At 34.6% G+C, this 22,003-nt stretch overlaps 3 protein-coding genes across 4 annotated transcripts; all 3 read left to right on the top strand.

Moving 5' to 3' along the window:
• Nucleotides 1-3,653: 3,653 nt before the first annotated feature.
• On the top strand, nt 3,654-4,793 carry LOC132618379 (beta-1,3-galactosyltransferase pvg3-like). The gene has a single exon (XM_060333437.1). The coding sequence runs from the start codon at nt 3,747-3,749 to the stop codon at nt 4,638-4,640; it is 894 nt and encodes a 297-aa protein (XP_060189420.1). The 5' UTR covers nt 3,654-3,746; the 3' UTR covers nt 4,641-4,793.
• A 1,159-nt stretch (nt 4,794-5,952) lies between these two features.
• LOC132616950 (membrane-associated progesterone-binding protein 4) lies at nt 5,953-12,965 on the top strand. The gene is made up of 8 exons (XM_060331743.1): nt 5,953-6,218; nt 6,313-6,398; nt 6,499-6,570; nt 6,849-6,886; nt 8,315-8,358; nt 8,769-8,815; nt 11,577-11,751; nt 12,629-12,965. The coding sequence occupies exons 1-8, from the start codon at nt 6,105-6,107 to the stop codon at nt 12,794-12,796; spliced, it is 744 nt and encodes a 247-aa protein (XP_060187726.1). The 5' UTR covers nt 5,953-6,104; the 3' UTR covers nt 12,797-12,965.
• A 2,429-nt stretch (nt 12,966-15,394) lies between these two features.
• LOC132620330 (2,3-bisphosphoglycerate-independent phosphoglycerate mutase) lies at nt 15,395-21,694 on the top strand. Of its 2 annotated transcripts, none has more exons than XM_060334998.1 (10): nt 15,395-15,552; nt 15,647-15,829; nt 16,071-16,198; nt 16,877-17,027; nt 17,167-17,370; nt 18,379-18,803; nt 19,104-19,296; nt 19,393-19,488; nt 20,510-20,665; nt 21,232-21,694. In XM_060334998.1, exons 2-10 carry the CDS (start codon nt 15,668-15,670, stop codon nt 21,394-21,396), a joined length of 1,680 nt encoding a protein of 559 aa, XP_060190981.1. In that variant the 5' UTR covers nt 15,395-15,552; nt 15,647-15,667; the 3' UTR covers nt 21,397-21,694. The 2 variants fall into 2 exon arrangements, with proteins under 2 accessions (XP_060190981.1, XP_060190982.1); XM_060334999.1 differs by having other exon boundaries at nt 15,426-15,552; nt 15,658-15,829.
• Nucleotides 21,695-22,003: the final 309 nt, after the last annotated feature.

Below are 22,003 nucleotides of genomic sequence, written 5' to 3'. Positions count from 1 at the left end.
TTATTTTATTTTTTGACTGAGTTAGGATTCGAACCCTAAACCTCATGGTATTGGGAGAAGGCTAAAAATTAAAGACCACCAATTTGAGGGACAAAAATTAAAGACCACTGCCTTTGAAGGATAATCATGCAAATGACCCTATTTTTTTGGAAATTTATGTGGTGTAGAGAACATATAAGAGGTATTTACATTTAGTAACTACACTTTACTTTAATTACATATGGTAGCTAAATGTTGTCTTTCAACTACACAAGGTAACTAATACAGCAACATACGGTTCCTTTCTCTGCATCAAAATTCAAAACCCATCTTCCTCAATTCCTTCACTCCTTTTCAACCGTCGTTGACGCTTCCACCTCTTCCTCCTCCACCATCTTTGCCACTTCCGCATATGCGCCACCATAGCCGCCAACCTCGGTACTGCCCTCCACAAGGGATTTGAGTGTATTCTCCGAAGACGAGATCTGAGTGTATCTCTCATATCTGAATGTATATCTCAGATCTAAGTGTATTTCTGGTGACGTGCTTATCAGAATCAAAAGTTTAGGAGTTTCCGATCGGAGATTTATCATTGTTGTTGTTTGAGATGTATTTGTATTTGTGTTGAATATATAGAGAGAAATTATTTTTGGTTGGACCCTTACCGGATGACGGAGATGACGACAAGACGGGGCAGACGCGACGACATAGTTGTAGCAGATTGTTGCCGTTGCCGGCGTTGGATTTTAGATTTGAGTGTATCTTATTTCTTATATCTCAGATCTGAGCTTATTTTATTTCTTGTATCTTAAATCTGAATGTATTCGTTACTTTTTAGTGTAAAATTCAGTGTTTTCTTTTTGTATTTTTTGCCTGTATTTCGAAGAAGATTTTTTTATATACAAATAAATACAGTGAATTTAAATACAATTGAATATCCCTATATTTTCTTGCACTTATGTTGTTTGAATACAACCGAATTTAAGTATAATAAGTTGAATACAGTGTAAAAGTAGCTACGAATGAATACAATGCAATATAGCCGAATTTGAATACGTGTTACTATAGCTACGAAATATAATTAGCAAAAGTGTAGCTATGCCTAAAAAATTCCCCCAAAGTATAATCATTTGTGAAAATTCCTTTCTTTTTCCCTAGAAAGTGCTTGTTTTAAGAAAATTAGGTGTTTGGTCAAAATTTTGTAAGAAAATAAGTGTTTTTTGGGAGTAGCAGAACTGCAGAAGTTGTTTTTATAAGCTAAATAAATAGTTTTTCCCTAAAAGGAGTCGTCTGGACATGATTTGAAGTTGAAGTTTTATTTGGACATACAATTTGGATTTCTTAAGTTGTACCTTTTTTTATAGACATAAAAGTCCCATAAATTGTGAAAACATCAAAACTTTCCCAATTATACAATCTTACCAAATGAGCAAGTCATAGTTCATAACAAAATTAATACACTAGTAGAAGCCCTTTCTAAAAAATACAACATCAATTGATGGAAAATTAAACATGAGTTGTAGTGTAACTACTCTTTAATATAAGCGAAAAGGGTCAAATTTACCCTCCGTCAAAGTTTGAGATCAAATTTACCCTCCCCGTTAGGATACTTGTTATATTTATCCTTTTTTGGATGGAAATATAACTTGAACTAAAAAATTAGCTACATAGGCTCCACGTAGACTTCTAAATCCAATTATTTTAACCCATGACCTGTGACCCATTTACCTATCATATAAAATAATAAACCCTAATCCTTTTATTTTAGAAAAGAGACGAGAGGGAACGGAAAGGGAAATCAACGACTTGGAGTTCTCCGTTTACCCATCATATAAACTTGGGTTTTCAGTGCTAGGTATTTTCTTGAAGAGTGGTGTTGAGTTTAATGTTGTTACTTTGAGTACTCTAATTATAAGGGGGCTTTTTGAGCAAAATAAGATTAAGGCTGCCTTGTGGTTGTTTAATAAACTAATAACAGAGAGAATTTGTAAGATGGATGAAGTTAAGTTTAGTATTATGTTTGGTACTGTTATGAATGGATGAAGCTATTAATATTTTTCTTATGTACTTACGTTTATTGTTCTTATGTAATATCACTGTCTACTTGTATTGTTCTTATGTAATATCAGTATTTGGTGATTCCCCTTTCCGTTCCAAGTCGCTGATTTCCCTTTCCGTTCCCTCTCGTCTCTTTTCTAAAATAAAAGGATTAGGGTTTATTATTTTATATAATGGGTAAATGGTCAGGGTCTTGGGTTAAAATAATTGAGTTTGGAAGTCTACGTGGAGCCTATGTGGTTAATTTTTTAGTCCAAGTCACACTTCCATCAACGGGGAAGGCAAATTTGATCCTAAACTTTGACGGCGGGCAAATTTAAACTATAAACCATACTTTGAGGGTAAATTTAACCCTTTTTCCTTTAGATAATCCTGCCTCATGTTTGCTAAGAGTAAATTTGTTATAAATATACTACCGACTTGTAGATCTTTAAATATTTGATATAAATGGTTGATAAACATGATTGGTAAATATATATACCAACTTATAGATCTATTTTTACAAAATATAAACTTATGGGTCAACTTTTACATTTAAATTTTTTGAAATAATGATTTGGAATCCCAAATCATGCATTTTTGGATGATTTGTGATGAAATCACATGTCCAAACGTTGATTTCATCTCATGAGATGAAATCGCATGTCTAAACGCCTACTAAAAATACTTTTTGAAAAACACTTTTGAGACAAAATACACTTTAAAACACTTTTTAAAAGCTTGGTCAAACACTAATTACTGCTTGAAAGTGTTTTTTAAATTAACTAGTCAAACACAAGTTGCTTCTCACTGAAAGTACTTTGTTGAAAAACACTTTTTGAAATAAGTTGATTTTAGAAACTTGACCAAACAAGCTATATGAATCAAGAAGGAAAAATTACAGTCAAGTACCGTTCAACCATCTAATATACAAATATGTACAGAGTGTATAGATAGTGTATACTTTATACTAAATATACTATACATATAAGATATATACACTATACATATAATATACACACATATACACAACACTAATAATGTATAGATAGTTTATATTTTGATCATGTTGGCAAAGTAGTTGGCCAAAGGTCCATTCATGTAAATTTCCCAATCAAGAATTACTTATTGGTATTCATTTTTTGTCCCTCCGTATGACTCATTTTCCTAATAGATTGAAAATAAGTTAATTATTGATACTACAATTTTAGTATCTTGATTTACTTAACGTAATTCTGTAGTGTTTCTTTTCATCTAAATGTTTGAGACTTTCAGAATACTGAATATATAGCCATAGTATATTTTCAAAATTTATACTCATTTACATGTTACATAAACAGATGAGATAGTCGAATTATGTCATTAACTATGAAGCACCGTGTTACAAGAATACAATTTTGGTAACATGGCTTTTGGGTTCTCATAATTTTAAGCGAAATCAAAGTTTCAATAATATCTAAACAAACTTGTTTCAAATTGTCACATTCTAAGCACCTCATCACATATTCTTCACAAGATTAGTTACTCCTTGCACACAAAGCATGACAAGATCACAATTTTTTTACTTTCTTCGTACCATTAATCATGCCATATAAGGATAAGGCCTTTTCCTTTTAAATGATGCATCTGCTTAAGAAACTTAGCACAATATCTGTTTTCTAGGTATTCAAACTTGGCTCCTTTTGTGTAAATCTTTAATGATATACCTTTTAAAGCATTTCTAAATTAGGATGTTAGGGAGGAAGCTGCTTCTGACTTCTTTATCTTTTTTTGTTGTACTCCTCTTCATCTTCTTTATATCATTTAATATTCGTCTAAACTTTTCGTTAACAACTTCTTTAAACAACACCATTTTACTGCAAAGACCGACCCAGATGAATGCACAATTCACCCTCTTAATAGGAATCTTTACACGACCAGGAAATTTTGACAGACGACATTTCCTTCGTCTTGTATATGGAATTCAATCCACCCCTATAGCTCGTATCGATGTAAAGTTCATTTTCTGCAACATCACTAGTTCAGAACAACGAACTTTCATCGCCTTAGAAATTATGCGTTTTAATGACATTATTGTCCTCAACTGCTCAGAGAACATGAATAGCGGCAAAACTTATACTTACTTTTCTAGCCTTTCTCAAATCCTTCCCACTCATTATGACTATGTCATGAAGGCTGATGATGATGTTTATTTGAGGCTTGCACCATTAGCATCATCACTCCAACCACTACCCAGAATTGATCTATATTATGGTTTTGTTATACCTTGTCCTAGCATGAACCCTTTTGTGCACTACATGTCCGGAATGGGGTTCGTTTTATCATGGGATTTGGTGGAATGGATAGGAAAATCAAACATTCCCGTGAATAATACTTATGGACCCGAAGATAAGTTGGTTGGTCAATGGCTAAATTTGGGGAATAAAGCAAAAAATAGGTTTACAAACAAGCCCAGAATGTATGATTATCCAGGAACTAATGGAAGATGTTCACATGAGCTTATTTCAGATACCATAGCTGTTCATCGGCTAAAGAAGTGGGAGCAATGGATAAATGTTCTAAGATTCTTTAATGTAACTAAACAACTTCAACCTTCTGTGCTTTACAGTATATCATTTGATTAATTAATGAATTTGAAATTATTGTATATATGATGTTATTTTTAGCTAAGTTCATATCCATCGCACGACAAGTCATTTATCTCCCACCTTGTAATATGTATTTCTCCATCTCAATTCGTGTGATGATGTTTGATTTGACATATAGTTTAAGAAAGAATGAGTTTTGAAATTTGTATTATAAAATAAGCTAAAAATATTTATGTGACTGCAAATCATCTCATTAAGGGTAAAATAGACATTTTAAAATTAAATTGTTACTAAATATAGAAATATGTTATTCCTTATTAAAGTGGCTAAAAATGATAAAGGGTCATGTATGAGATGGCTGAAGTATATTGCTCTGCTACAAATTTGTTCCTGCGCCTTTTTTCAAAATGAATCAATGAGATTGTTCTCCTCAAAATATAACAATTTGAAGATAGAAGAAATTTAAAAACAAATAAAAAGGAGCACCATCTTTGTGAAATCCAATTCAATCTTAATACAAGTAAGGTAATATAAGATTGCTTGGAAATTCAATATTTTCCGACGTTTTATTTTTAAAGTCATCTAAGACGAACGCATAAAATTGTCAAATATAGAAAATATGACAAACTCACGTCCAAATAAAGATTACAAGGTTTTTTTTTTTTTTTTTTTTTTTGAACTAGAAAATATTCATTCTAAAATTTAGTCTCTCACAGAGGAGGAACTATTTTAGTACTACTCAATCTGTGCAAATTAATTGTCATGTTTCAATACTCGAGAGTCAAATTAACTAAATTTCAAAGTTAAAACGTATTTGATCAATTCAATTTTTACAATAAAAAATTAAGATATTAAAAAATTACATAAAAAATACTATAAATTAAAACTTTTCTTATGCCATTCGATAAAAGAAATACATAACTTGAAATTGTTGGTAAAAATCATATAGAGCCCGTTTGGATTGGCTTATAAGTTAGCTTATAAGCTGTTTTCAGCTTTTTTGAGTGTTTGGCTGGCCAGCTTAAAGTCATTTTATGCTTAAAATAAGCTCAAAAAAATAATTGGACCCATTTGACTTAGTTTATCTAAAGCAGCTTATAAGCTGAAAACAGCTTATAAGCCAAAAAAAATAAGTTGGACTACCCCAACTTATTTTTTTCAGCTTATAAGCTACAAACAGCTTTAAGCTGTAAGCCAATCCAAACGGGCTCATAGTTTCACCCTCGAAAAGCTAAAATAACTAATTTGGAACGAGTACTATGTTTAGTGTTTGATGTTAAAAAAATAAAAATAAAAATTAGTGTTCCAAAGTTCAGCTCATCCAGTTGGGAAAGTCAACTATTTATTCTCCACAGTAGGCTGAAAAGTCAAGTGTATAATTTTCAGTTCCTTTTTCAATTTTTCTTTTTTGAGTTCTCATCAACTATAAATAATGGAGTAATTTTCAAAGACACAATTCAAGAAGAAAGGCTAATGAAAGAGTAAAGAATATACAATTCTATGGTTGAAAAAATGCGTTGGTCTCCATTTTTAGGGATTCCACTTATAGTGGTTCTTTTCTCTTTGTTCCTTTTCAAGAATTTCCCTCTCAAATCACACTACTCTACTTCACAAGTATGTTTGTTTTAACCCCATATCACTATTCTTTCTTGTATTGATATATTTGTATCTGAATCTCAAGATTACTTTTTTTGTGTGTGGGGGATAGAATTCTCCTAGACTTTTCACTGTTGAAGAACTTGCTCTGTACAATGGATCTGATCCAAACCTGCCCATCTTTCTTGGTATTATTGGGTACTTGTCAAATCTTGCTATTATACTGTTTTTTTTTTAAAGATTGCATTTTTTTGAATATCTTAGTGATATTCTTGCTTTTGGTTGGTGATATTAATAGGTCAGTATTTGATGTGAGCAAAGGAAAGAGTCACTATGGAGTAGGAGGGGGTTACAATCATTTTGCTGGAAGGTTTGTTCTTCTTCCAATGCTTTTGCATTTGTTGTATTTATGCTTCATAATTTGTAATATCTGTTGAAGGTTCTTTTGTGTCATAAGATTGGTTATTCTCTTTTTTTTTTTTTTTAAAAAAAAAAAAAGTTATGTGGGAACTTTTTATTTTCTGATGAAGGAAAAAGTTATAAACTTCTGCTGGTTCTGTGTCGTATAAGGCAATCTTGTAGGAGTATTTTCAATTGGTTAGCGTTTTCCAACTAACATATGTTGTTTCTACAATTTTCAAATTTCAGAGATGCTTCGCGTGCATTTGTTTCAGGAAACTTTACAGGTAAGAATCTTTTACTTTTGTTTCTATTTGGTAGTATGGTAGATCTACTATATAGTGCATTGAGATCATTATAACTTTGTCTACTGCATAGAACAGTATGACTGTGAATAGTGTGAATAAGAGTTCCCGATGGAAGCAAAACCAACTTAATAAATCAACCTTTCTTTGGTTAAGCACCAGTTGCATCTGCAAGGTGGCAACAATGTTATAGGTGTCAGCTGTTATCAGTCTTGTTTCTTTTTCTTGTAGTACTTTTTAGTTTTTTCTTTGAAAGGTTAGTGAGATATGGTGATTATAAGAATCTGATCAAAATTCATTTTCTATCTTTGTGGCTTGGATCATATAGTGTTCCTTTTTATGTTGTGGGAACAGGTTGCTTGTACTAAGGTGCTTAGAGTGAAAAAGAAGGTTCAAATCTTAAAGGAAATCTTACTATGCAAGAGGAGGAAACTAGCACGAAATTTGTCACATCTCACATATCAATTCTCCCTTGGGTTATTTTGAATTTTGACAATATTGAGAAGTGAGATCAAAGTTAATTAGTCAAGTTCCTACCTTCAGTTTAATGATTGGTGTCATCAACTTCTAAGGACCAAGAGGTATTTTGGACATGTAATAGCCAAACGTATTTACATACTAAAACAGGTAAAAGAAAGCTTCAGCTAGAAGGTGAATGCAGAATGGAAGCAGAGTATTGAGGAGCTTTATGGCATGCCCTCTGTTGCTGATTGTCCATATATCTGAACTGAAAGAGGCTAGATATTGAAAGTTGTGTTCTCCAATTTGCTTACAATTGACATATTGGTTATGGTTGTAGAATGGAAAGGAATACCTACTGTCCCCGCTTAAAAATAAGGATCACATTCTTTAGGTTTAGTCAAGTGCAACTAATCTGGGAAAAAAGAAAAAAAAAGAAAAAAAAAAACTCAGTCAAGCTCAAACAGTATATAATTTAAAAATGTGCCTATTTGTAGAAATCTTTCTATTTCCCATGATAATCGCTATTAAGAAAAAAATTTGAGAAGTGAGAACTATGAATTGTGATGTTTGAAACGATTGAAGCGCAAATGCCGCTTTTTTTTAGACAATCCCAGTTGTGATTGATTGAATTCCTTTCTGGACAAAAACAATAACCCGTTACAAATTTGACCACTTAAACAGAATTCTTTTTTTCTTGCTGCTAGATAGCCTCTAAAGTGTAATAGGACTAAACAATGACAAAATGCAGCACTTACGATACTTTTACCATATCAAAAATAAAATAAAATGCAGCACTTGCAATATTTAAACTTCTTGGTTGCCTCTCTATTTCCATGATATAAATGAAGTATGATTTTTCTGTTTTGGTTTTGTCTTGACGATTTGTGGCTTCTAAAACTAAGTTGTTTTTCGAATAAAATTAAGTTGTTTTACCCTATGTTAATGCAGGAGATGGACTCACTGACTCACTGCGCGATTTATCTAGCGCCGAGGTAATATGATTCTGTTAGTCATTCAGAGACTGCTTCTTGTTTTGGACATGTTATGTTCTTGGTCTGTCTTACTCTTAATATATCTGGTGCAATCTTTTTGATGATCCACACTGTTCCTGGATGGCATATGGTTTTCCATCTGCAATAAAGTTTACAATGCTAGTAATTTACAAATTTCCTTCAGGTTATTTGCAAGGTTCATATCCTTAGATGTTTCTCTCTTTGCTTATGTGTATCTTCTTCCATTATACTTTCCGTCCTACCGACCATGTCTGCCCGTGGCACTACGTATTATCTCATAGAGAATTAAGTTGTAAATCATATCAGTCTGCAGAAATATCTTTTACAGCTGTATCTAACAATTTTTTCTTGACGGGGAATAACTTATTCTCTATATCTCACTTTTATAGGTTAAAAGTATTGTTGACTGGAGAGGCTTCTACTTCAGAACGTACACGTGAGTAATTCATCTTGTGAACTTATTAATCTTGAATGGGTAGTGTGGAATGTGAACGGTGGATTTTGGATTTTTCTTGGGAGAGAAGTTATCAGCAATGTCTTCACTTTCTTATTCAAAACTCAGATTTATTATTTATTTCCATAGATATTTCTGCAAAACGTCAAGGAGTAGATTCTTCCTAATGGAGAATTATATAGACATGACTAGGCAGGTGGTTGTATGTTTGTGCGTATCTCTCTGTTGGGAAGAGGAACAAAAGCATAGATGAGTAGAACTAGAAAGCTCCAAGGGTTTTGGTTGGTAATGGCATAGTACGTGTTATGTAGGTTAGGTGCACGTCATGGGTTCAAATGCTGGAGCAGAAAAAAGGCTAGTATATAAGTGGAGAATGGTTGAAGGGCAGGCCCATTATCCACCAAGTTTCCAACTTTGCTCGACTGGCACTCGGGCACTTCACGGTTATCACAAAAAAAAAAAAAAAAAGGGAGTGACATAGAAAGTCACAGTTGATTAGTGACATTTCTTAGGAAAAATCTTAAATTTCATTTTTGAAGAGATACCCAATTTAAAGATGTTAGAAAGCTAACCAGATACCCGAAAGCTAGGAGAGAGAGAGCAAGAAGTCAATGCATTGCAACACAAGAATTTAGAAGTAATGAGCTCTAAAAGAACGAAAGAAGTACCACGTCGACTATGAGTACCTCAAAGGAACTGTTACTTTATTGTTGGATGTCCACAGTTGCCATGCTCTTGCAATTTTTCCTGGCCACATGTTCTAGTTTAGCCCTGTAGCATATCAGAAAAATGATTATTGCTATTACCACTTTCTTCATACTTCTTAAGAAATATTGGAAAAGATGTCTGCTTTCTTCTCTGTTTTTATATCATGTCTTGTGTTCAGTCTATTTGGGAACCAAGACCTTTTAAAAATATCAACCTTAGGTGGAGCTTTTGCTTTCCAAATATCGAATTGCAAATGGAAAAGAATGTGATGGTAACATTGGTCTAAGTAAGAGAAGACGATTTCATGATAAAAAGTCGAAGTCACCTAGTTCTCATATCCTAATGTTAGTGTTTGCCAAAAAAAAAAAAAAAGAATCTGATAGATCGTGAAACAATTCATCTAGTGTTTTGTTCAACTCTTCCATGTGACTTATAGGTCACGGATTCGAGCCGTGGAAGCAGCCACTAATGCTTGTATTAGGGTATGTTGTCTACATCACACACCGTTTGGGCGCGGCCCTTCCCAGACCCTGCTAACGGGGATGCTATATGCACCGAACTCCCCCCCTCTTTTTTTTCTGTTTAAATTTTCTAATATCTCTCTAGATTATTGGTGGAACAATCAAAATTCAATAGGTTGAGAGCTCATGATAAGGAGCACACAGGTTGCTGCATTATTTGTTTGAGAAGTGAAACAGAAGCTGTTACATTATGAATGGTTTTTGATAAGGTGCAAGCATCCAATATAGAAAATGTTGCAGAGACGGGTAGCAAGATGCAATTGAAATACACAGGCTATTTACTGCTGACTATTCATTTATCCTTGGGAAACACTACATTATGAATGGTTAACCTGAATATGTTATCACTAAAGAAAAAATACATCTATTTTTCCTGGCGACTATTTTGAGATTAAAAGGGGTACCTAACTCTTATCCAGGTAACTTGCCAGAATATAGTACAAGAACCATTCTAACCTTGTCATTTGTATGCCAAAAGTTCATATGAATAGTTCATTTCAATTTGGTTAATTAATTAATCTTAACTAATATACCTTGCATGAATTAACATGGACCCTTAATGGTATTATCTCCTGTGATTGCCACTTATGACCTTTGCAGTTGGCCAAGAATATGGATGCAGCCTGGAGCCTTATATTGTCACTCAAGATATTTCTTTTTGTTTCTTCCCACTAAAGACATTTTATTTTGCCACAAGATTGGCAAATTTTAAACTCCCTTGCCTTCTAGATTTTAACAGATTCGTAATTGACGAATTGGTCTTTCCTAGGTCCTAACACCATCTCTCAATACCTTTTTTGCAGTGTCTGGAGTTTCTAACCTTTTCTTTGTAAAGCTTTTTGCATCTGCTTGATGCTTTTCAATATAACAACTACATCAAAAAAAAAAGATATCTTTTTTGCAAAAGATATAATGAAATTATGTCTCAGCTACTCCAACTGAAGCTAAAAAAGAATTTACATGTATGAGGCACGATTGCAGGATAAAATTCATTTCTAGGGCCCTAAAGTTTATAGGATTAGCCCAACAAAGAAAATACTGCGACTTATGACTGCTTAGTTTAACTTTTACCTTATCGAAAAATGACTGTTTAGTTTGTAAGTGTGAGATGTGTCCGATGAACTGGTTTCTTCAGTATATTGTGTGTAAAGTTTCTGAAGGGTAAATAGTCCGAAAGTAAAATCAACATGAAGAACAAGGAAGATTAAGCTAAAAATGACCTTTGCCTGAGATGGTTTTGTTTCTGGTGAAGCAAATAATATTGTTATAACCATGGACTTAACATCTAGAATGCTACTGTTTATATACTGGCGCATAGTTATCAATAAAATAAAATAAATAAAATCCTGCCTGGCACGTATTTCATTTCTTGGCAGCTACAAAGCAATAACAAAGAATTTGGTTTAAGAAGTCATCCCTCTGGTTGTTTTCCGTTTCCCTATTGTGACTAACATAGGTAGGAAGTTTAAGATTGAAGAACTGAACGGTTCTCTAACTTACTTTCTATCTGGCAGATTTGTTGGTAAGCTTGTGGGTCGCTATTATGATAGCGAAGGCAATCCCACAAAGTACTTAAAAGGGGTTGAAGCAAAGGCAGCCAGAGGTGCTCAGCTGATGGAAAAACAGAAGAATGAAGAGGCGAAACTACCTAGCTGTAATTCAAGGTGGAGTCAGGATGAGGGTTCAGAGGTACAATTCTTTCTTCAATGTTCCAAACTCCATACCTCAAGGATTTTCCTTTTAAGAACTAGGTACTGCAGTTTGGGAAGATTGAAAAAGATGAGAGATGCTTTGGCTTCCCTGTTTGCTTAAACAGGAAAATTTTTGAAGAAAATCATTATCCCTTGGTTGGAGCCCAAATGAAACTGAAAATTTTGGTTGAGGCCAATATAACAGTTTGTTTTTTCTAATGACATCTTTATTAATCTGTTCTCTCCTATTTTTTCTCTGTGGAATACAAAATTTGATGTGATAGGAGATGTTTTCGTCTGCATGTTTTGTTGGTTCCTCCCATTCTTTCCTAACAAACCAAACAAGGGAAGGGAAACTGTCAACTCTCTCTTGTGCTCATCTCTTATTTCCAACCAAGGGTAAAAGGAAACAATATTTTTAGAGAACAAAATAAAAGATCCGGTTATAGCTGCATGTAGAGGAAAGACTGCTAACAGCACTGTCTGATAAATGGCGGAGAAACTAAACATAGAAAGTAACGTGGCCTGTGATATTTTTTGGTTCAAACTTCGAAGTAGGAGGGAAATATATCTTCTTGATGTGTTTCTCCAAGGAATCAGTGATTGTTGTGATATGATTGTCATTAAACACGTTCCTTGGTCTTCTTCTGGATTTCCAACTCATTGGTTCATGTGTTTCTGGTGCAAAATGAATTTTCAAATAATTTCTCTGTCATTCTAGATAAATGGCCACACAATTAGACAGGCAGGTTCTTGATTTCTGTACAGAATGCAACTTCTCTTTTAGGTATTGCTGGAGTGGCAGAAATATCATTTCACGACTCTACACTCTTGATAAGTTTAATAAGTAGTTTCAACTGTATTTCCTTTCTCAGGTTTGGTGTGATGATGGATATCCGAGATTAGTTCAACGACCTACGGAGATAGCGTTGACTGGAAAAATGAGCAAACGATGTGCTTGCTTTAAACAGGAAGATCTTGGTCAGCCAGGTTTGGAAGTCTACGAAGGATGTGATCATTTTGCCAAAACTTGCCGGTTATAAAAACTGCATCGTGGAACTTCATCAGAATGATATCGATATTTACTTATAAAAATAAATCACAGAATATTTCGCATATATTCCACAGATAACATTCTCTACAGTTTTTCCATGTGAACGAATTTTGTATATTATTGATCTTTCTCAAAAGAGTTCACATTCTTACCCCAAATTGAGATTTTTAATCAGTTAATATGCGTTATTGGAGTGTGGATGGCGTTGAGACAGGATTTACCAAGAAAATCATGCAAGATATGGGGAAAATGACAAATACAAAATGGGAAAACAAAAATAGAAAATACATGAGTTGCCCCTAAACTTGTCCAAAAAGTCACTACATGAGTTGCCCCTAAACTTGTTGAAGAGTCATTCTCTCACACTGATTCTTTATGAGGCGACCTAATAGCCCTTAATCTTGTTCGAAGTGAATTCCCGTCCCCCTCTTCCCCCGCACGTGCGTTGTTGCCCTACACTATTTAGGTGCGTGTTAGCCTATTTTGTAAGGATGAAATGATTTTTTAATAGAAGGGAACTTCAAACTCATTCGCTTGAAGATTTTTTGAACTTCAGACTCGCCAGTCTTAAAAGTGATTTTGAAGTGCCTAAATTTGTACGACTCCATGAATTTATGAACGGGCAATTCGCAGGATTGCCCTTCCTTTGGGATGGGTGCCCCTCAAATTGTTGGTTTTTAATTTTTGCCCTTCGCGTTGCAATGCTAAGTTTCGTATAGAAATCATGAGATTCTGGGTTCGAATTCCCGCTCATGCATAAGATTAAAAAATATCTTCGCAATGCAAGGCAAAAGCAAGGCTTGGACGTGTGTTTGCCTATACAGGCATAACCTTATTGAAAAATAACTAAAGTGAATAACTATAAGTTCCGCCTTATAAGTCAAAATTTATGCTTTAAGGAAAAGTTCCGCCTTAGGAGCATACTTTTAGTTATGCCTTAAACTAAAAGTCTGCCCCATAAGGCATAATTAAAAGTATGCCCCATAAGGCGGAACTTTTCCTTAAGGCATAACTAAAAGTTTGCCTTATAACGCAAAAACTATTTCTTAAGGAAATGTTATGCCTTATAGGACATACTTTTAGTCATGTCTTAATTAAAAGTCTGCCCCATAAAGTATAACTAAACTATGCCTTAAGGAAAAATTATGCCTTATGGGGCAGACTTTTAGTTAAAGACATAACTAAAAGTCTACCCATAAGGCATAATTATGCCGGTACCGGCATAACTTTAGTTATTTTTTAACAAGGTTATGCCGGTACAGGCAGACACGCGTTCAAACATTGCATTGCGAAAATATTTTTTAATTTGATGCTTGAGCGGGGGGTTCGAATTCAGAACCTCAGTAATCGTTTTTCCAAGCGAGGGGTAAAACTTAAAGATTACAAATATGAGAGGCAATACGTAAAGACCACCTCAAAGGAAGGGCAATCTGTGCAATTTTTTGTTTATGAACTCCGATTAAGCTTTGTATATCTCATCAGCTATTAGTCCGGACCCAAAGGAAGGCCCAAGGAAGCGTTTGGACCATGCCACGGCCCGAACGTGAGCCGCCTACCAAGACGTCACTTTCTTGATAATCAAGCATAACTAATTTGGCATATTAGCATATCCCTGTCTTTATTTATTAACCAAAAAAAAAAAGGAAAGAACATAACCAACATTTTGTTGTTTAATAAATTTCTCCAAAAAAGAAAAAACTGTAATTCATCACAATTCACGCTTTTGAGTCAAAACAGTAATTCATTTTCTAATAATTATTTTATTCAAAAACAAGGTGATGCATCGCTAATTCACCCCTAACCCTTTTTCTTTTCCTTTGACTCAAAACAATAATTCAGATTTTAATTAAAAAAGAAAAAACAGCGTGATGCGTTGCTATTCACCGCTTAACTTTTTCTTTTTCTTTCGTTTTTCTTTTCCCTTCTTCAACCGAAATATTCTTTTCTTTCTTTAAATTAAAAAAAAAAACTTAAAAAGTTTTAAGTACGTACTTGTTTTGTCTGCTTTTTTTTTTGTACTATTGGTGCTCAACAGCACAAGTCATGCGTCTTTAGATCTCTCTCCTTACTTGTCACACAAACAATAAAAATTGTATAAACGGAAAAAACTAGGTTCCCACTCAAGATTCTCACGTGCCACTACACGTTAAATGCCTAACTCATCTCACTTTTCCCGAGTTTTCCTTTTTTTTTTTTTTTTTTAAATTCGATTATATTATTTGAAACTAAAAACAGATGCAAATCCAAGACTTAATTTATTGAATACATTATACTTTTAAACATATGAGTTCATGCTTAGCATTTATTATTTTTTATTAATATTTACATATAAATTTTATGTTTCGCGTCGAAAGTTATGAGTTCAATTGAATCCGTATCTATAATCCATCTCTACTTAAAAATCAATTATATTGAATATTTACATCAAATCAATACACAATATGTATTTCAAAATTATGCATCTATCACTTAATTGTAATTAAATGATTTTTCACTTTAATCTTTAACTATTAAGATTGATTTCAATGGTTTGGCGGAAATAAGCATTTCGTAATCTTGAAATTTCTACGATATTCTTCTTTTATTATAAGCGAATATATTCTAATAACAACAAGTGTAGGCTACCGGTTTTCTAGCCCAGCATTCCAAATTTCCAATAAAGACCCCTGGGATTCACTCCTTCATTGTTTTCTCCACTACACATCCCAACCTTTTTGCTCTCTCTTCTCTTCTACACCGATTAAGGTAGTTCCTCTTTATTTTTCTCTTGTACATAAATCTATATTAATTTCTTGTTATATGACCTTGTAGATCTAATATATTTTTTTTTTGGGTGAAGAAATTGTTAAGATCTGAGAATATGGGTAGTTCAGGAGATGCATGGAAATTGAAGGACCACCCAAAGTTACCTAAAGGAAAGACAGTTGCTGTGATTGTTTTAGATGGTTGGGGTGAAGCTAAACCTAATCAATATAATGCTATTGCTGTTGCTGATACTCCTGTTATGGACTCCCTCAAAGAGGTTAAAGATTCTTGCTTTATGGATTTTTTTTATTTGTTTTATCTTTATGGGTCTTTGTTAAAACAAAAATAATTTTTGGGGTGCTCCTGAAAGTGGTAAAAAGGATGAGAAACAACAGATATTTGTTTGGTTAAGGATTCTTGATTTATGGATTTTTTGTTTGTTTGTTTGTTTGGTTAAAGATTCCATCTTTATGGATTTATGATTTGTTTTGTTTATATGGGTCTTTGTAAATTTATAGGGTGCTCCTGAAAAGTGGAGATTGATTAAGGCACATGGGAATGCTGTGGGGCTACCCACAGAGGATGATATGGGTAACAGTGAAGTTGGTCACAATGCTCTTGGTGCTGGAAGGATCTTTGCTCAAGGGTGAGCTTTTTTCTTCTATATTTAACAGATATATAGATGAAATACAAATCCTTTACTTATTCTTTTGTTTGATCTTGTCTGTTGTTAAGTTTAAAGTTTTATATTTTGATCTTTATCTGTTCAATTTGTTCTTTAGTGTAATATGATTCATGCAGCAAAGTTTACATGTCCGTGCTTTCAACTAAATTGTTAGGAAAAAAAGAGATACTTAATTTGTACGAAATATGTTAACAAGATAAGGAATCATTACTTTGGAACTGAATGGTGTTTCCTGATTGGTATTGGGACCCGAATCTTGCTTGATCCCTCACGTCTTAACTCTTGCTAATCAAACCAGAGAAAAAGAAAATAAAATGAAATAAACAGCAATGAAAGAGCGTTCGCCAGTCTCTGGATTAATTGCTTTCTCTCCTTTGTGGATTAATTGTTTTCACTCCTTTATTGGCTCCACTGTTGCTATACCTCCGCACTGCCACCCGCATCGGAGTACAAACAGAATATTTTTGAGACTTCCTATTTCTAGCGCCAATCGTGATTGGACTTGGTTCCTTTTTTTTTTTTGCCTGATTCCAGAATGTTTTATGCAATCACTGGGTTAGGGGAGCTGTTTTCCTTGGGTTTGTGTTTTGTTTAATGTAGATAGTTGCTTATTATTGTCTCTAATGTATTTCCTTGCAGTGCAAAGCTTGTTGACCTAGCCCTTGCCTCTGGGAAAATCTATGAAGGAGAAGGTTTCAAGTATGTTAAAGAATGTTTTGAGAAAGGAACTCTACACCTCATTGGTCTCCTGAGTGATGGGGGTGTCCACTCCAGGCTTGACCAAGTGCAGGTACGCCTGTCAGTTTTTAAACAATACTGTGATGATTGATTACATATTGCAGATACCAATTGTTTTCACTCATTTCAAAAAGCAATAGAAAGTCCAGTTTGCCCTTAACTCTTATTAATCAAATTGCTTTTGGTTGCAGTTGTTGCTGAAAGGTGCTGCTGAGCATGGTGCCAAAAGAATTCGTGTCCATTGCCTTACTGACGGGCGTGATGTTCTGGATGGTTCTAGTGTGGGCTTCATGGAGACCCTTGAGAATGATCTTGCAAAATTACGTGAACAAGGTGTTGACGCCCGGGTTGCATCTGGTGGAGGTCGCATGTATGTTACCATGGATCGTTATGAGGTAAAATTGTGGCTTTTAAATATCTTCATATTAGATTTTCTTTTCGATATTGTCGGCTCCTACTCCTAATACTGTTCGAAGCTTCTAAAGCCCCATGTAGAGCTTGGAGCAGCCTTCATTTTGGTAATCCATTCACGAAACTTGATAGAACTTCATCGAATTTTATTTTCTTCGACGTGGCTAGGTATAGTTTTGATGTTGAATAAGACAATTGGCTTGATAAAAACAAGTGGAATACGATAATTGGATAAAGGTTATGTTGACGCTGTCTGCTGCCTCTTATAACTGTCTGCTGTCTTAATCTTTTGGTTCAAGAAGACTTCCATTCATCACTCTCCAAGCTTTTAGCTTTACTCTTTTCAATATCAACATTTCATGTCTGTTGTCAGCTGTTCTCCTAAAGGAAATTGGGGCTAACTCAAATTCCAAAAGCTGGTTTATGAAGTGAGGGTTGTCCAAGTCCAACTAAAGAGACTACAACCCATTCCTTCACCTGATGTCGGTCATTCAAACACCCCGTGTAAGCTCTAGGACTAAACAACTAGAGTGTGGATAACATAAAATGGAGGCTCAACATTGGATCACCAAACAATAGGGATGTTGTAAAATAGGATAGGTCAGAATTTACATCACAGAATCCTCTAATATACTTACGGTCTTCCTAACTGGTCCAAGTGATACATATAGTATTATCCTCAATTACACTTTATTGACATAATTAATATTCTTAACAGACACCAATAAAACAGTTGCTTATCAAAAGAAAAAAATGAGAAGTAGAATTCCAAGAAGCAAATGCTATTTGCGGACCACCATACTACCTCGATATTGACATGTTCTGCTGTTTGTGACATAAACAGTTCTTCTGATCTTTCCAGAGTTTTGTTCCTTTGGTTGCTTCTTTCTACTCTGTATATCAATTTGATCAAGTTGACTTGATTCTTCAAACTACCTGGGATTTCATTCTTCATGTCCTATGGTTAATTATGAGTCATCCCTTTGATGCAGAATGACTGGGAAGTCGTAAAAAGAGGTTGGGATGCACAAGTTCTTGGTGAGGCTCCACACAAGTTTAAGGATCCTGTTGAAGCAATTAAGACGTTGAGGAAGGAACCCAATGCCAGTGATCAGTACTTACCCCCTTTTGTTATTGTTGATGATAATGGAAAGGCTGTTGGGCCTGTTTTGGACGGTGATGCTGTTGTGACTTTCAACTTCAGAGCTGATCGTATGACCATGCTTGCCAAGGCCCTTGAATACGAGGATTTTGATAAGTTTGATCGTGTACGAGTCCCTAAAATCCATTATGCTGGTATGCTCCAATATGATGGTGAGTTGAAGCTTCCAAGCAAATACCTTGTTTCTCCTCCAGAGATTGACAGGACATCTGGGGAGTATCTAGTGCGCAATGGTGTTCGGACTTTTGCTTGCAGGTGAGTTGATGTGATGTTTCTTCTGGTGCCTTTGTTTGTAATACCTCGCAGAATATTGGAATTGCTATTATTCGTTCAAAATGTTTGATTTACCCTAGAGGCTGCTGCTACTTTTATTAATTAATAGCATAAAGCCAGAGTCTAGTTTTCGGAAAAAAAAAGAAGAGAAAATTAGAAGCTTATTCGGAAGATAAATATTCCAATCTACATATTAAAATATTCTACAAGAAGAAACATCTATACAAGAGTTCAAACTTTCTTTTAACTTTGTATTAATGACTTCAATTCTTGTTTCAACAGTGAGACTGTTAAATTTGGTCATGTCACCTTCTTTTGGAATGGAAACCGCTCGGGGTATTTTAATGAGAAATTGGAAGAGTATGTGGAAATTCCAAGTGACAGTGGGATCACATTTAATGTTAAGCCAAAGATGAAGGCGCTGGAGATTGCTGAAAGGACTAGGGATGCCATCCTTAGCGGCAAATTTGATCAGGTAATTTATCCTGTTGCTTTGCGAGTGTTTTTATGTTTTTGATGAGACTTATTTTTTAAATAGCAAGCTTACCCTGGTTCCCGAATTATTTATTAGGTACGTGTGAACATACCTAATGGTGATATGGTGGGACATACTGGTGACATCGAAGCAACAATTGTAGCTTGCAAGGCTGCTGATGAAGGTGTCAAGGTAATAGTGCTTCATTGGATCTATTATTCCGAGTGTCATAAGCTTTTCCTGTGATTTTCTTTTATTGATCTTTCTTGCAAAAGCTTTGATGTTACTAACATAATGGTTGGATGCCCACTGCATTTCTGTTGAGCTGCAAGATTTGGATGAATTAATTTCTATGATGCTGTCTTTTGAAGATGCTTCATGCCTTGATCATTGGAGCATAGACCTAATCTGGTTTTGGAGCTTTTGCTTGTTTGGATTAGCTGTTTATAAAAATAGCTTATAATCAGCTGATTAGCACTTTTAAGCGTTCAGATTAATTTTGTTAAAATAAGCTGTTACGTGTTTGGATGGAAGTGTTGAAACTGATAATAAGTAGCTGATGTGTTGGGAAAAAGATGCTGATAAGCTGCTCTTTTGATAAATTGACCAAAATACCCTTAATTTTTTTTAAAATAAAAAATTATAAATTTAAAAGTATTTTTGCAAGAAAAAGGATGAACGACGGATGTAGAATGGAGAGGAGGTTAGTGGCTTTGTTTTGAAAATGATATTTTGAAAGGAAAAAAAAAAAGGGGGATAAAATAGTAAAAAAAAAAACACTTGGTCAAATTAAAAGTGCTGAAAAAAATAATTTGGGGGTGACCAACTTGTGGCTTATGACTTATGGCTTATTTTGACTTATAAGCTTTTTAGGGGTTTAACAAACGCGTAAGTAAGTCAGAAGGGTCTTATAAGCCAGTTTGACCAGCTTATATAAGCTCAGCCAAACACCCTCTTTGTTTACTGAAACTTGAGGCTGAAGCCTGCATTTCTGGTCATGTTCATTGTTTTTTTAATCAAATTGACGCTCTGCTGAAACTCAGTAACATCTATTACATTTTTAAGATTCTATCCTTGCCATAATTTCTGAAGGTACTTCAGATTTCTGTCAAGGGGATGATAATTTTCAGGCTCCATGATGGCATCTTCATGATATTTTATCTAGATAGCTGTCATTGACATCACTAATGGTTGTGACTTATCTTTCTTGCAGATGATCCTCGATGCTGTTGAACAAGTGGGTGGAATATATGTAGTTACTGCTGACCATGGAAATGCTGAAGATATGGTTAAGAGAAACAAGAAGGGAGAGCCGGCACTTGACAAGAATGGGAACATTCAGATTCTCACTTCTCACACTTGCGAACCTGTAAGTAATTCATCAATTTTAGGTTATGTTACTTCATTTTTTGCCACCATTCTGATATGAAAAAAACTGGAAAAGCATACAATTTCTAAAAAAAGCTACTTAGATACCCTCAATACCCTCAATGTACAGGTCAAGATACTTTAGAATAGGGTGTCAGAATTAGTACAGGGAGGGAAAGGAGAAGGGTCCTAGTGGTTGGAAAATCTGGGGATCGTGTTCATTCATGAGGAGAACTTCGACTACTAATCTGAGAGGGACATTTGGAACACTATCCCAGCTGTGATTTAGTGGAGAGTTTGGTTAGAAAGATATCATTGGATTTTCCTAGGCAAAAAGGAAAACATATTTAGCCTTAAACATAGGCCTATCCTTTTGGTGCAAGCAGTCTTTTGTAAGTGATATAGATGCTGTGGTAGACATGCTTAGTCTCTTGCACAACTTGTAAACCTAGGCAGCACTTAGTGCTTTTGTCTATCAAATACTTTTTAACATTATAAAAAAATAGTAATCTTACTTTGGTTCGTGGAATGATTTCTGAATCGATAATTCTTGTTTATCTTCTATAGGTTCCTATTGCAATTGGCGGTCCTGGATTGGCACCCGGTGTGAGATTCCGCAAAGATGTCCCCACTGGTGGGCTTGCTAACGTGGCTGCAACCTTTATGAATCTGCATGGCTACGAGGCACCTGATGATTACGAGCCAACCTTGATCGAGGTTGTTGATGTCTAGATATTTCATAGACCTTAGGGTTGAAGTTTTGGCGCAAGGGGAAAGTGATAATCACTACGTTCTATACTTTCCGTTTATTTGAATAAGGCGTTTTTTTTAAGCTTATATTAACAGCTATTGACATTCCCACACGGCCTTGTTTTAAGCTGTGATGGAAAGAGTACGCGATATACTGTTCATGATAAACCTCTAATCTTTGAAGGCATGTAATCGTATCTTGAGGTGAGTTTTTCGTTTGGTGAACGAAAATTCTTAATCCTTGACCATATGTGGCAGAAATACATAATCTGTTTGATGATCCTTGTCTTTTTTTTCTTCTTTTTACCCCTTATCTCCCTATTTTGAGAACTTGATATTGCAAAAATGATATTCCATTTTCAGACAAACAAGTAGAGGTGTTTACTCAGGTAAGCTATACTTAGGAAGCCGCTGAAATGGAAAAAAGACGGAAGTAAATTTTCAAAATTTCTGATCTCGGTCCTAGAAACAGTACGGTCCAGTTGAAGTTATTATTCCATTTTGTGTGGCTTTTTTCTTTTCTTGGAAAGAGAACATTTCTTGACCTGAAATAAAAAGGACGGAGGGAGAAAGATGACTTAGGGGTTGT

The sequence above is a fragment of the Lycium barbarum genome, chromosome 11 (assembly GCF_019175385.1).
Source record: "Lycium barbarum isolate Lr01 chromosome 11, ASM1917538v2, whole genome shotgun sequence".
In the NCBI taxonomy this organism is placed as follows: domain Eukaryota; kingdom Viridiplantae; phylum Streptophyta; class Magnoliopsida; order Solanales; family Solanaceae; genus Lycium; species Lycium barbarum.
Note: the sequence above shows the minus strand (reverse complement) of the source record. Positions and strands in the feature narration are given on the sequence as shown.

Excerpts from the sequence above, each read along its gene's own strand:
- LOC132618379 (XM_060333437.1), top strand. The coding sequence starts at position 3,747 with ATGTTAGGGAGGAAGCTGCTTCTGACTTCTTTATCTTTTTTTGTTGTA.
- LOC132616950 (XM_060331743.1), top strand. The coding sequence starts at position 6,105 with ATGGTTGAAAAAATGCGTTGGTCTCCATTTTTAGGGATTCCACTTATA. Across the intron at positions 6,399-6,498 it reads ATCTTTCTTGGTATTATTGG|GTCAGTATTTGATGTGAGCA; the intron begins GTACTTGTCAAA and ends TGATATTAATAG. Across the intron at positions 11,752-12,628 it reads GTCAGGATGAGGGTTCAGAG|GTTTGGTGTGATGATGGATA; the intron begins GTACAATTCTTT and ends TTCCTTTCTCAG.
- LOC132620330 (XM_060334998.1), top strand. The coding sequence starts at position 15,668 with ATGGGTAGTTCAGGAGATGCATGGAAATTGAAGGACCACCCAAAGTTA. Across the intron at positions 15,830-16,070 it reads TTATGGACTCCCTCAAAGAG|GGTGCTCCTGAAAAGTGGAG; the intron begins GTTAAAGATTCT and ends GTAAATTTATAG. Across the intron at positions 19,489-20,509 it reads CTGCTGATGAAGGTGTCAAG|ATGATCCTCGATGCTGTTGA; the intron begins GTAATAGTGCTT and ends TCTTTCTTGCAG.